The 13,278-nt window shown below is 46.4% G+C and overlaps 1 protein-coding gene across 3 annotated transcripts in view; it reads right to left on the reverse strand.

The window, feature by feature from the left end:
• The window catches only part of CPPED1 (calcineurin like phosphoesterase domain containing 1), a 111,112-nt gene that overhangs the window by 35,934 nt on the left and 61,900 nt on the right, over positions 1-13,278 (reverse strand). For 2 of the 3 annotated variants that reach the window (XM_030300979.1, XM_030300980.1), the window contains exon 3: positions 5,534-5,956. The exons of the other annotated variant lie outside the window; for it this stretch is intronic. In XM_030300979.1, coding sequence (XP_030156839.1) covers positions 5,534-5,956 — 423 coding nt within the window. The remainder of the gene's footprint in view (positions 1-5,533; positions 5,957-13,278) is intronic. 3 annotated transcript variants of the gene reach the window in all.

A 13,278-nucleotide genomic window follows, 5' to 3' on the forward strand; every position in this document is an offset into this window, starting at 1 on the left:
TTCCTTATCCACACTGAAAAATCTCACACTCCTTGAGACACGGTCCATCTTCCCGCACATCCCAGGAGCTAAGAAACTTTCTGTCTAGCTTCACTTCCCGTAGTTTGTATTAGAAGAAGAGTTGCTAATTGCTTTCTTTCGCCACTTACAAAGTCACGTTGGCACGTGCCTCTCCTCGAGGGGAGATTCTCGCACACGCCCTCTCGAGGAGACCCTGCCCCTCCCGCCGGCATCCCAGGGCGAGAGGCACCGCCTATGGATAAAGCCAGACCCTGCGTCAAGCAAATTTGCCGGCTGTGGGCTCGCAGGGGGGTCCAGGGTCATCTCATGACACACAGCCCTTTGTGGAGCACATACTGTGTCCCCGCATCACTTCAATCTGGTGCTCCCACCAACCCTATGAGGCTGGGACCAGAGCCCCCATTTGACAAGTGAGAAAACTAAGGCAGAAGGATGTTGGGCAGCTCATGTGAGGCCATGCAGCTGGGGAGTGCCACCAAAGGATCTGAATCCGGGTCTGTTTGAAACCCAAGCTTGTCTGCCGCCCTGTGCTGTGATATGGCCCCATCGCTCCCGCTGGTGCGCACCTGCTCTCCCTACACCACCTCCACGAGTTCGGCCCTAACCGCATGCTACTACTGACGATTTTTAACTTGAAGAGCTACTTATGTATTTTTTCAAACACATGTTAAAATAAACACCCAAGCGTTGGACTTAAGTGCCCCCACATCACCTCCCACAGGGACCTCCAACGGGGCATGCCTCACCCGGGTGTGTCCTCCATGGAGGAACCTGAGGCTCGCTCTGGGCGGACCCTTCAGCGGGTCAGGCAGCTGCCACGGTGGGGTCACCAGAAGCATGCTGGAATTAGACACACGCACGGTATGGACACGGTCTGAGGGCAGGGCAGGAAGATTTCTCTGAGCCAACGGCGGGGAAAAGTACGACCCACCAGCTCACACCTGGCTTTTGTAAGTAGAGTTGTGCTGGAACACGGCCACGCTCATTTGCTTATGTATGTCTGTTACTGCTTCCGTGCTACAAAGGCAGAGCTCTGCGGTTGCCACGGAGACCACAGCCCAAAGTGTTTACTGTGTGCCCCTTGGCAGAAAAAGTTCACCGAGACCCCGCTTTACGTGATACATTTCCCATCCAAAGCTCAGTTCGCCAACATTGATCCACAGGTAGTATCGACATTATCTATGATTCTGCTGATAAGTACGTAAATCAAATCTAATTCCATTCCACTTAGCCAATATTTGTTTATTGACAGGGCAACCACGTGACAGTTTTGGCCAGAGGCTGGGCTTACAGAGGTGAATAAAGCTGGGATTCCATTTTTGGAGGAATCAGGACATAAACAAATCATCTCAATACAACTCAGAAGGACATCAGAGTAGAATCAGACGTTTTATTTTTCCTACAAAGTGGACCCTGGAAACCCGACCATTTTGTTCTTTCAAACTTTGAAATTTTCAAATGATAATTATGGGCTAAGATCTCTCTCTCCAGTTTTTTTTTTAAAGGAATAAATACTGGAGATGAAACTATTTCTGTGAAATTACTCATTAACTTTTGCAGGAAAGATCAACTTATTGGAATGTTTCGTAATTGCCAAATTCGCTCTGGGCTCCCTACTACACAGTTCTCATCTCTATGTTGAGAATGGAAAAAAAAAAAAAGGTATCGAGACATCAAGGGAGACGAGGTCAGTTAAAAGAGCCAGACTTTTGTTTTTTAAGATTGAGTTCTTAAATTGGAATCCGTATTAACTAGGTCACAAATTAACCTTTTGCTGAAAAAGGCATGAGGGACAGAGACAGTGGCTGCGTTCAACCACGATTTCATTATCTACTATCTGTCTTTGCAACTCAACCAGGTATCAGGTGAATTAAGGGGAAAACCAATTTCTACATCCCATGGATGTGATGAAATTGATTATCCTCAGGCAGTACAAAGGAAGACCGAAAATAACGGGTGCAGCTCCCCATCTGTGCGTCTGTCCTGCCCTGATAACTGTTTATTTGCGCTGGCTGTTGACGACGCTTTTGTACCACACAAAGAAGGTTTTTCACTGAGCTTCAAAAGGAGAAACAGAATGCATCCGTTTCTAGGGAAACCTGAGCGGGGAGGCTCGCAGGCTTGGATTCATAGAACGCATCCCAACACACACGGTGGCCCATTGTATAGTAACACCCCTCCTCCTCATTTACCTCATCCCGTTTGAAAAATTAATGCAACAATGAGAGATGATTGTTGATGTTCGTTATTAAATCATTTATTCATCCCACACAATGATTCAGAATTATTCATTAAGCTTGCTGGAAGGAAGATGGGTTTTACCTCCATGGTGGTTTGAGGAGGGATGTGCTCTTTAAAAGGATATTTTATAACAACACAATTATCATAATTAAAAGCTACCCTGATATTCTGATGAGCTTTTGACATATTTTTGAGTACCGGCATTTTAACTCAGGGAGATAAAGGAGACTGGAATAGCACAAGGGAATAATATTGCTGTGGGGGAAAAGCTGGAGGCAGCATTAAACAGCAGCATCACCCCCAATTTGATCACGGTCTTGAAGTTAATGAATCTTATGAAATGTCACTTGAACTCTGGCTTTCCCAAAGGAGTCCAAGAATTACACTGCTGTCAGCTGAGCGATCTCTGGGATCGTGAGTCATGGGTGCACACATTCCCTAGGAGAGCCAACCTACTCATGCTTTCACCCTAAGCAGATCACTCAGCCCGCCACCGAGCTGGGTCCACATCCGGCCTGGATCTCTTCTTGACATTGCCCTTGGTTTGCTGTGTGTGTGGAAGGCCACAAAGGAAAGGGCCAGGCTTGGTAAGCCACTAAAACTGACAGGTGACAGCAGGAAGGACACCTGTCTCTCTGCTTTTCCCTGGTTAAGCAGGCTTAGGTGAAGTTCCTAACGCCAGTGGCCAACAGGACTCCGTCTCATACGTGAAGGTGCCTGGTGTGAACAGTGGGGGGCCACGTGGGAAGAGAGAAATTGGCTGCTCTATGAACCTGGAAAGCCAGCATCAAGGGAGGACTTCACGCAGAAACGAAAGGCCTGGACATATGCTCGATCCTTGGAACGCACCTTGAAAAGCTCTATGCCCAGGAGCTCCACGACAGCACGGCCCTGGTCTCTGTGGCCAGCATACAGTGGGTGCTAACCAAATAAATGGGCTGTGTCAGTCCCTCGTTCACTCTACAAACACGGATGAGGCACTGACTAGGAACTGACCTGAGCCAGGCGTCCTGAATGCAGAGATGAGCACAACAGCACCCCCACACTCAAGGAGCCGAGTCTAGCGGGTGACTGAGATAAGTCAACACAAACGAGTCTGCTGGGATCAAGGAGAGCTGAGGAAGAACCCAGGGCAGGGCTGGGGGCACCTCACGCAGAAGGTGCTGAAGGGGAGTAGCTGGCCAGGTGAAACGGGAGAGTCAGAGACAACGGGGAAGAGCGGGGAGCTGGCTTTGCCCCCGGGGCTGAGGGGGGCCAGAAGGGTGGGGGGCTGGAGAGCTGCCACTACGGCCCAGATGGTGGCCTCAAGGGGTGGACAGTCTAGAGAGATGTTAAGGCACTGGAAATACCGGAGTCTTCTGGGCCGGGCGGCCCTACTGGAGATGGACCCCGCAGCGTTCCAGAGCCTGACGCCATTAAGGCTGGAGTAAGACTAGTTCCTCTGCTCAGTCTCACGCTTAGCAAGCGAGCTCCTGACTGGAACGTGGCTTCCCACGTCGTTCTGCCCACAGGAAGAGACTGTGCCGTCGGGGCGGAGAGGAGGGTTTCAGCCGGGCTTTGCATCAATCGATGGGCATTCTGGTGGTAGACCCCCACCCCTGTGAGCCGGGGCGAGTGGAGCCCACCTCCAAGACCCGGACCAGCTGGGGGTGTGCTGAGAGCTCGCGGGGCCGCAGGCCCAAGGGGGAGATGGCTGGCGCATCCCAAGTACCCTGCCGCCTTCCGGGGCTCCTGGTGGGTGGGCAGGAGGCCTCCCCGGAGGCTGCCTGGTTAGAGCCGTGGGCTCTCTCTTTATAAATGCCTACAGGTCTCAACATCGGGGGGTGCCGTTAGGCCACACGTGCACACGCCGCTCAAGAACGTGGTTGACAGGGAACAAAGAGCGGCCACGGGGATGGCATTTACATCATTTAACATTTGATATGAAAGGAATCACTTCTCTGGCATTAAATGTTCTCTCTGACATTATTCTCTGTTACAAAATAGTCTCCACGGTGGTGCTGATGCCATCTTGACACTTCATTTCCTTGTCATCAAAATGGTTTTCTGCACCAACTCAAGCATGGCATGAAATTTCAAAGGCCTCAATAGAAGTTTTCCAACTTCATCTCCATGGAACAGTTGGATAATGTCTCCAATTATGCAAGCCTTTTGTGAAATGTCTCAAAAATACAGAAGGGCCTATTGTACATTTAACAAGTAAATGCGAACACATTTAAATGCTCGAAGATGAAAAGAAGAGTATAAGAAATTTTGTTTTTTTAAATGAACGTTTGCTATGGGGTCAGGCCACCACCTCCCTCTCCCTACCTCCTAACAAACAAGTGATGTATTCAAATTTTAGAAGCATTTGACGAAGTACACTCTGGAAAGATCTGAAAGGAGGCATTAAAACCAAAACAAGAGACCCAACAGTAGTCAAAACCGGAATCCTGCCAAGTCACTGGTCATGCAGGGAATCGGCTTGGGACGACCCATTTCACAGGACAGAAACACTACAGGTGCTGCAGGGAGGAGAGAAGGAAGTGTGCGGACCAGTACGCCGTCCGAGGGCTTCACGGTGTGTGTGTGTGCACGTGTGTGCGTGCACACGCATGTGTTAAATACGTGATTCGCCAAACATTTACAGCAGGTTAAATCTGACTAAATACATTTCTGTCTCCTCGATCTGGGGGAGAGTTTAGTCCCTGTTCTAGGAAAAGTGATGAGGCTCCAGGACACCCACGTCCCAGGACTCCCCAGGGTTACATCCAACACTGGTAAAGCCTGGCTCTTGAAGATCACCTGCCGTTGGGCAAGTTCGTGCTTCACAGAGATATGAGAAAAGATGACGCTGGCATCATCCCTTCTCCCTGGGGCGGTACAGCCACACTCAGACCCCGTCCAACCCCAATAACCCCACACCTGCAGGACCCCCAACCTCAGCTGCCAGCAGCTGCCACAACCTCACTACTTGGTAGGCCAGGGGCTACTGGAATGCTTTACAGGCCCCTTCTCCTTTAATCCTCACACCCACCCTATGAGAGACCTCCCTCTGCTACTCCCACTTGACAGATGAGGACACTAAGGTTGGAAGGCCAGGCAGCTTGTCCAAGGCCATAAGGCCAGTGAGCGGTGGAGCTGGGGTCAGAACCCAGTTCTGTCCAAAGCCCCATCCTCTCTCTGCTTTGCCAGGCTGCGGGGGGTGGGGGGGGGGTGAGGCGGAAGAAGGATCTGGAAGCCTCCTCTCTAGATGGCCCTCCCCACCAGCCCCCGGGGTCCAGGGCGCTACCTGCTCGGACGAGCTTGTCAGCCACCTCCCTGCGCACAGACTTGGTGAGGTTGAAGTAGTCGTCGTCCTCGTCAATGCTCTGGAGGAAGAGCGGGATGTGCTGGAAGACGATGGCATGCTGGCACTCGCGCTGGCCCGCGACGCTCAGCTGCCGGTCCAGCCACTGGTCCTGCGCCTGCTTCAAGGCGGGGCACCGGGAGGCATCGTACCAGAACTGGGAGTTGAGCACGAGGCACAGGACACCCCCGACCCAGAAGCTGAAGTAGTCGTCCCCCCAGGTCCGCTGGAACTCTGCCACGGTCTCGGGCGTGGGTGCGTTGCCCAAGTCGTGGTTGCCACTGACGAGCACCAGCGGGATGTCGCTGTCCACGCGGGCCAGCACCCGCTGCAAGTCCGCGGTCTGCTCCTTCCGCCAGGGCGTCCCTGCAAGAGTGAGGGTCACGTCTGAAACGGCCGTGGCGGTTCATGCATTTACTGACACAAGAGAGTACGATCTAGAAATACACGCAACCAGGCGCGTGAAACCGCAAATGGTATGTTAGAAGCAAATCAACAAGTGAGGCGGGACCTCTGGCCGGCTTCCCTCAGGGCGCTGTGGAAATTCAGAGTCTAAGTGGCCGTCTGCCCCAATGTTGCTGACTGGGAGATGATACAGAGTTATTCTAATATTAAATATTAGTGAGGCTTAATTTCTTTTATTCAGATGAAAAACAGTTGTGGCTTTTCTGTCCTCTCTCAATGGATCATCACGTGTGACCCTATTGTGTGTGCACGCTTTGAAAGCTAGTCCCAAACCAACTGCTACTTAAAGTTATTTTTACCGTATGCGTGGCCTTGCAGACTGTGTATGCACTTGTACCGGAAAAATTCTTACAGATCAACTGGCCTGTGCATTTGGCCAAACCCCGCTCCCCCATGCCCCATACAGGGGAAGAGGTACTTTATATCCTACTAATAGTGTGAAAAAGGGCACGGGCTCAATGTCTTTTTAAAAATTTTTTGACGTTCGTTTATTTTTGAGAGAGAGACAGAATGCGTACAGGGGCGGGGCAGAGAGAAAAGGGAGACACAGAATCCGAAGCAGACTCCACATTGTGAGCTGTCAGTACAGAGCTGGATGTGGGGCTTGAACTCACAAACTGTGAGATAGGACCTGAGCCGAAGTTGAACGCTTACCCAACTGAGCCACCTGGGCACCCCTCGATGTCTTAAATATTAAGTGTGTTTCACTCCGTCCTACACCAGGCACACAGGATTCAGTATGGAGATGATGATTTGGACAGAGAGTTGTCAAGTAAGTGGGAACCCTCCTTCCTATTCCTGGTTTTCCCACTTCCTGTCATAATGTATTAATACTTTAATGAACAGGATTTGAAATAACCGATGCCATTCTGGATCTGGTTTTGGTTGTTTTTGTTAGGTTTGGTTTCCTGAGCCCCTCTGTGCTAATTCATTCAACAAATATTTATTGAGTACTATGTGTAAGGCACCGATTTCGTTGCCGGGGCAGGCCGTGAGCCAAAGAGACACGAATCTTTCCCTCCCAACAGGGGAGTCAGACAAGCGATCCAGCAGATGATAGGCGCACACCATCCATATCACATGTTGTGAAGCGTTACTGAGAAAGGCAAAGTGGGTGAACGACAGAATTCCTGCACCATGTTCGTCCTGAGGAACACACTCAATACTATGCGTAAGGAAAACAATGAGAGCGGCCAGCTTCCCCAGGGATGGCGAAAATGCACCTGAAAAACCTTGCCACGAGCAGACAAAAACTACACCCGACATTCTGTGTCCGTGATGAATTTAAAAGAAGGCAAAAGAATCTCTACAAAGTGACTGCAGCTAAGAAGGAGGACCAAATGCAGAGAGGAATTCAGGCTAGAGGGCCATAAAATAGGCAGGCGTGACGCAGGAACGGGAAGAAACAGACTCGGGAGAGAAATAGAGGCAAGAGAGAAAACCGTTTCAGAAGTTCCAACTACAAGAAACTAGCAGTACCAAGATTTCCTTTACAGCCGAGTAGATGCCAGTTTTTCTCAGTCTCCCGTGTGAGCTTGGAAAGAATGTGCATTCTCTAACTGTGGAATATGGAGCTCCGCGCATTGCCGCCAAACGTGGTCAAGGTGTGATTCGAATCTCCGGTGCCATTCATGACTCCTTGCTTTCGGCCTGCTGATCTGTGTCACTTTCAGAGACTTGGTTAAGTCTCCACTGTAACTGTCACCTGTTCCATTTCTCCTTGTGACTATGCCAAGTTTGGTGTGCATTTAATTTTAGCGATGTTGTTGGGATGGGTAAGAGTTCAGAATTTCCCTATCTCACTGAAATAGCTTTATAATTCATTCTAATAAAATGAATAAAAAGTAAATAAAGAGGCAGATCTACACTGACGCAACAGAAAGATCATTAATACATTAAGTTAAAAAGGTAAACACATGGAGGAAGAAGTCACATGTCAATTTTTAAAAGGCTAACACGTATTCACATATGGTGGACGAAACTTCTCCAAAGACGTAAAGAAAACTATTAACTCTGGTTAAATCTGGGAAACAGAAGTAGGGAGGGAGGGAGACTTCCACATTCAGTTTAAAATCCTTTATACTACATTTTAAAAGTTCCTTCCTTCCTTCCTTCCTTCCTTCCTTTTTCCAAGCTTACATATACTAGTTTCCATTTTTATTTAAAGAAAGAAAAGTGGTTTTTTTTGTTTTTTTTTTTTTTAAGGTGATTTTAGTTCCAGGATCCTAAGGTTTAAAGAAGATCCAGGAGCTATATTTTGTCAGCTGCATCCCAGTCAAGCAGCTGCATTTTGAAGCAGTCCCAATTTCTGGGATGAGGGGAATTGGTTTGGGGAAGAGGTGAGCTGGCTGGCTGCCACAGGAGGAGTTCTTCAGGGGAGAAGCAGGTCCTGCCTGGCACCAGGGACCAGGAAGGCCCTCCCTTGGTGGTGCTGGGCATTAGCTTACAACCAGTGTCTGCCTCCTCGCTCTTCTGGACTGGCCCTGGGGCTCCTGGTTTAAAGGGACTGACATTGCTTGTTTGGCTAAACCTGGACTGTGGACATCTGTGTTGACTATACACAACCCCCTCTAAGACCCCACTGTTCAGTTCTTTTCCTACCTCAACAAACAGGGAGGATGACTCCTTTATGATCTTGAACGTGATAAACCATTTCAAAGGAACTCCATAAACCAGCGCCAATCTTTCCTTAACCGGTTTCCTAAAAACCCCAAAGCCACCACGAATGTTCTCTTCTTTCCATTCATGCAGACTTGGGGATACTTATCTGGCACTTACTATATGCATCAGGCACTGTTTTAAGGGCTGTACTCACATTAATTTGGTTTGACAACCAGTGGGGGAGTCAGGATTTGAACTTGGGGCTCCAGCTCAGAGTGCTGCCTCTGATTACAGTATCTTGGTCACGGACTAAGATCCTAGCTTCCAGGGTGACTTCTCTCAGCTGTCCTGATCCATAGGACAAGGACTTTATAATGCACTGGGATGCAGAGTGTCTCCCATTCGTGATTTTCAAAAGACATTTCACCACGACCCTTCACATACTGACACAAATGACATTTGATCAGCTAATGACCATACACAAAAAAAGCACCTAAAAGAAAGGCTTAGTCAAAACGGGGAAAGGAGACCCTGCCTACAAGCCATCTATAGTGAAGAGCTGTGAATTAGACACAGTAATAGGATGTTTGCTTCCAAACTTCGGAGGGATCCTGCTTTAGAGGAAACCACAAATACCCCCAATAAACTGTTAAAAAAAAAAAAACAAAAAAACAAGAAACCCATCTTACCTGGATCCCTTCAGTCAAATATGAGCCTCTCTGATGAAGCTTTTCCAGAACCTTCTATACTCCTACGTGGAGGCACAGTATGAAGGTGGGGTCTAGGGCACTCAGTTTGGTCCTTGACTCTTGCCTTTCACAAGCCATGTGGCCTTGGGTGAGTCACTTGGTTCCTCTGAGCCTTGGTCTCATCGTGTATGAAATGAAGATGGTGACCTCCACACCTCAGAGGGCAAGCGTAAGGATTCGTACCAAGACCACGATTTTCAGAGTTTGTACAAACAGGGATGCAAAAGCACTGGCTGTGTTCCCTCTACCCCAACACCCGAATGTACTGAATTCTCCCTTTTTGACCGGTGACTCACAGTGTGCACACAGCAATCAATAAATCATTTCTGAAGGAAAGAAAACATTCCCCAGGGATAGAAAGAATTTTTAGGTACGAATTTAGAAGCGATGGAGTAAGTTCTCGATTACAAAAAGCCAACAAGCTTAAGGAAAACATTTGCATTATTTTCAACATGCTTTCTTCTGTGTGTACCAGAATGTCTTTAGGGTCAGGACATCAATAACCCCTTAGTATTATTAACATAGCTGCTAGTGTATCTTAAAAGAAGGTAGTACTTCCTAAAGAAGTCATATTATTAATAGCAAAGCCCAAAGCCAAACCTCACGAGCATCAGGAACAGAAAAAATGTTACTCTGGCCAAGGACACCAAGTTTCCATGAGTTTCTTATGGATCAAGCAGGGCTGTGCACTTCACAGGAAGGATAGAAAGGGACGCAGGGAAACGGAAGAAGAGACTTTGGAGAAGGAAGAAAAATCGCAAGAAATGACTGAGAAGAAAGAAGGAAATCTCCATTAAAATTTTAGGATTATTTGGGCACCTGGGTGGCTCAGTCGGTTAAGTGGCTGACTTCAACTCAGGTCATGATCTCACGGTCCGTGAGTTTGAGTCCCGCATCGGGCTCTGTGCTGACAGCTCAGAGCCTGGAGCCTGCTTCACATTCTGTGTCTCCCTCTCTCTGCCCCTCCGCCATGCACACCGCTCTCTCTCTTTCTCTCAAAAGTAGAATTAAAAAAAAAAAAAACATTAAAAAAATGTTAGGATTATTTGTTCTAGTTCTGTGAAAAACGTTGCTATTTTGTTGGGGACTGCATCAAATCTGCAGATTGCTCTGAGTAGTATGGACGCTTTAACCATATTTGTTATTCCAAACCATGGGAATGGAGTATCTTTCCATTTGGTTGTGTGAGCGTCACAGAACTAGAACAAATAATCCTAAAATTTCTATAGAACCACCAAAGACCCTGAAGAGCCAAAGCAATCTTGAGAAATAACAGCAAAGCTGAAGGTATCACAACCCCAAAGTGAAGTTATATTACAAAGCTGCAGTAATCAACACAGTATGGAACTGGCACACAAACGGACACACAGATTAATGGAACAGAATAGAAAGCCTAGAAATAAGCCCACACTTATATGGTCAATTAATCTATGACAAAGGAGCAAAGAATATCCAGTGGGAAAAAGACAGTCTCTTCTACACCAGGTGTTGGGAAAACTGGACAGCTACGTGCAAAAGAATGAAACTGGACCACTTAACACCAAATACAAAAATAAACCTCAAATGGACTAAACTAAATGTAAGACCTGAAACCAGAAAAATCCCGGAAGAGAGCAAAGGCAGTAATTTCTTTGACATTCATTGGCCATAGAAACATTTTTCTAGATATGTCTTCTGAGGCAAGGGACACAGAAAGCAAAATTAAACTATTGGGACCACGTGAAAATAAAAAAAAAAACCTTTTGCACAGTGAAGGAAACCATCAATAAAACAAAAAGGCAACCTACTGAATGGGAGAAAATAGCTGCAAATGATATATCTGATAAGGGGGTTAATGTCCAAATTATTCAACACCAAAAAACCCAGATAATCCAATTCAAAATGAGGAGAGGACCTGAACAGACACTCTTCACAAGAAGACATAGAGATGGCCAATACAGGAAAAGATGCTCAAGAGTACTCATCATCACAGAAATACAAACCAACCACAATGAAGCTTCCACTTTACACTTGTCAGAAAGGCTAAAATCGAAACACAAGAAATAACAAGTATTGGCAAGGATGTGGAGAAAAAGGAATCCCCTTACGGCGCTGGTGGGAATGCAAACTGGTGTGGCCATTGTGGAAAATGGGATGGAGGTTCTTCAAAAAACAGAGGTTCTTAAAAACAGAAATACTACCTGATCCAGTCATTGTGCTACTGAGTTTTTATTCAAAGCAAACAGAAACACTAATTCAAAAAGATATACCGGAGAATTATTTAAGTAACCAAGATATGAAAGCAACCACATGTATCAACTGACAAATGGACAAAGAAGATGTGGTATGTATATAAAAATGGAATATTAGCCATAAAAAACAATGAGATCTTGCCATTTGCAACAAGGTGGATGGAGCTGGAGAGTATTACGCTCAGTGAAATAAGTCAGAGAAAGACAAATACCGTATGATTTCACCCATTTGTGGGATTTAGGAAAACAAGTGAACAAAGGAAAAAGAAACAAACAAAAAACAAGATCCTTAAATATAAAGAAGTGATGGTTGTGGGGGGAGGGGGCTGCAGGGCCGGGTGAAGGAGACGAAGGGACTGAGAGCACAGGTACTGCGATGAGCACCAAGGAACGCACAGAATTTTTGAATCATTATATTATACACTTGACACTGATATAACACGATGTCGATTATACTTGAAGAAAAAACAAAAAGAAGACAGGAGGAGGACTGTTCCAGACGAGTCTCCACGGCGGATGAGGGCATCTGCTGAAAAGGGGGTACCGAGAGAACAGGGACCCCGATGTCAGCACACACCTGCTAACTGAGAACTCTGGTTGGGACTGACGAGGGCAGCGTGGAAACCTGTGATGTGCTGAAAATACATTTAAAAAAATTTTTTTAAATGCAAGTAGTTAAAATAAAACCAGGAGATAGAAAACATTATAAAGATAATTATAAAGTATTTATGTCATTCATTACCTTTGAATTTTTTTAAGTTTACTTATTTATTTTGAGAGAGACACAAAGAGAATCCCAAGCAGCCTCGGCACTGTCAGTGTGGAGCGTGATGGAGGGCTCGAACCCATAAACCATGAGATCATGACCTGAGCCAAAATCAAGAGTGGGACATGCACCAACTGAACCACCCAGGGGCCCCATTAACTTTGAATTTTTGATACGATGTGGTACCATGGAATGTGTAACTTTTACTGTCATTACTCATTAAGGCAGAGATCATTATCTTCTTTCTTTGCAAATAGGCTTAAAATACACTGCTTGATAAAATCTCTTGGCAGACTTGGAAGAGAAGTAAATGTCCTTAACTAGATAAAGCACAGCTACAAAAAACCTGTAGCTAATGCCATGCTTAAAGGTAAAAGACTGAACGCTCTCCCCCACTGACTGAGAACACAGCAAAGGGGTCTGGTCTTGCCATTTCTATACAACATCATGCTGGAAGTTCTGGCCAGGGCAGTAAAGCCACAAAAAAGAAATATTTTCTCTTCTCCAACAGACTGGAAAAGAGAAAATAAAACTGTCTATTTTCAGAAGACATGACTGTCTCTATAGAAAACTCCAAAGAATCTATTGTTAAAAAAAGGTTTCTAGATTAATAAGGGGGGGGGGGATTAGCTTGGTTATTGGAATCAAGGTCAGTATACAAAAATTAATTATATATACACTAGCAATGAAGAATGAGAGGTATAAATAGAAATATTTGAAAGATATTTAGCGGGTAGAAACAATGGAAGTCCTTGTTGTATGAGTTACGAGAAGGAGAAGAAGGGCTTAAAAATAATTCCTGGCATTTCAGCAACTGGGAGGTCATATCATTTACTGATAGGAAAAAGACTGGGGAAGGAAAAGATTCAAGGTAAA

The sequence above is a fragment of the Lynx canadensis genome, chromosome E3 (genome assembly GCF_007474595.2).
Source record: "Lynx canadensis isolate LIC74 chromosome E3, mLynCan4.pri.v2, whole genome shotgun sequence".
Lineage (NCBI taxonomy): Eukaryota > Metazoa > Chordata > Mammalia > Carnivora > Felidae > Lynx > Lynx canadensis.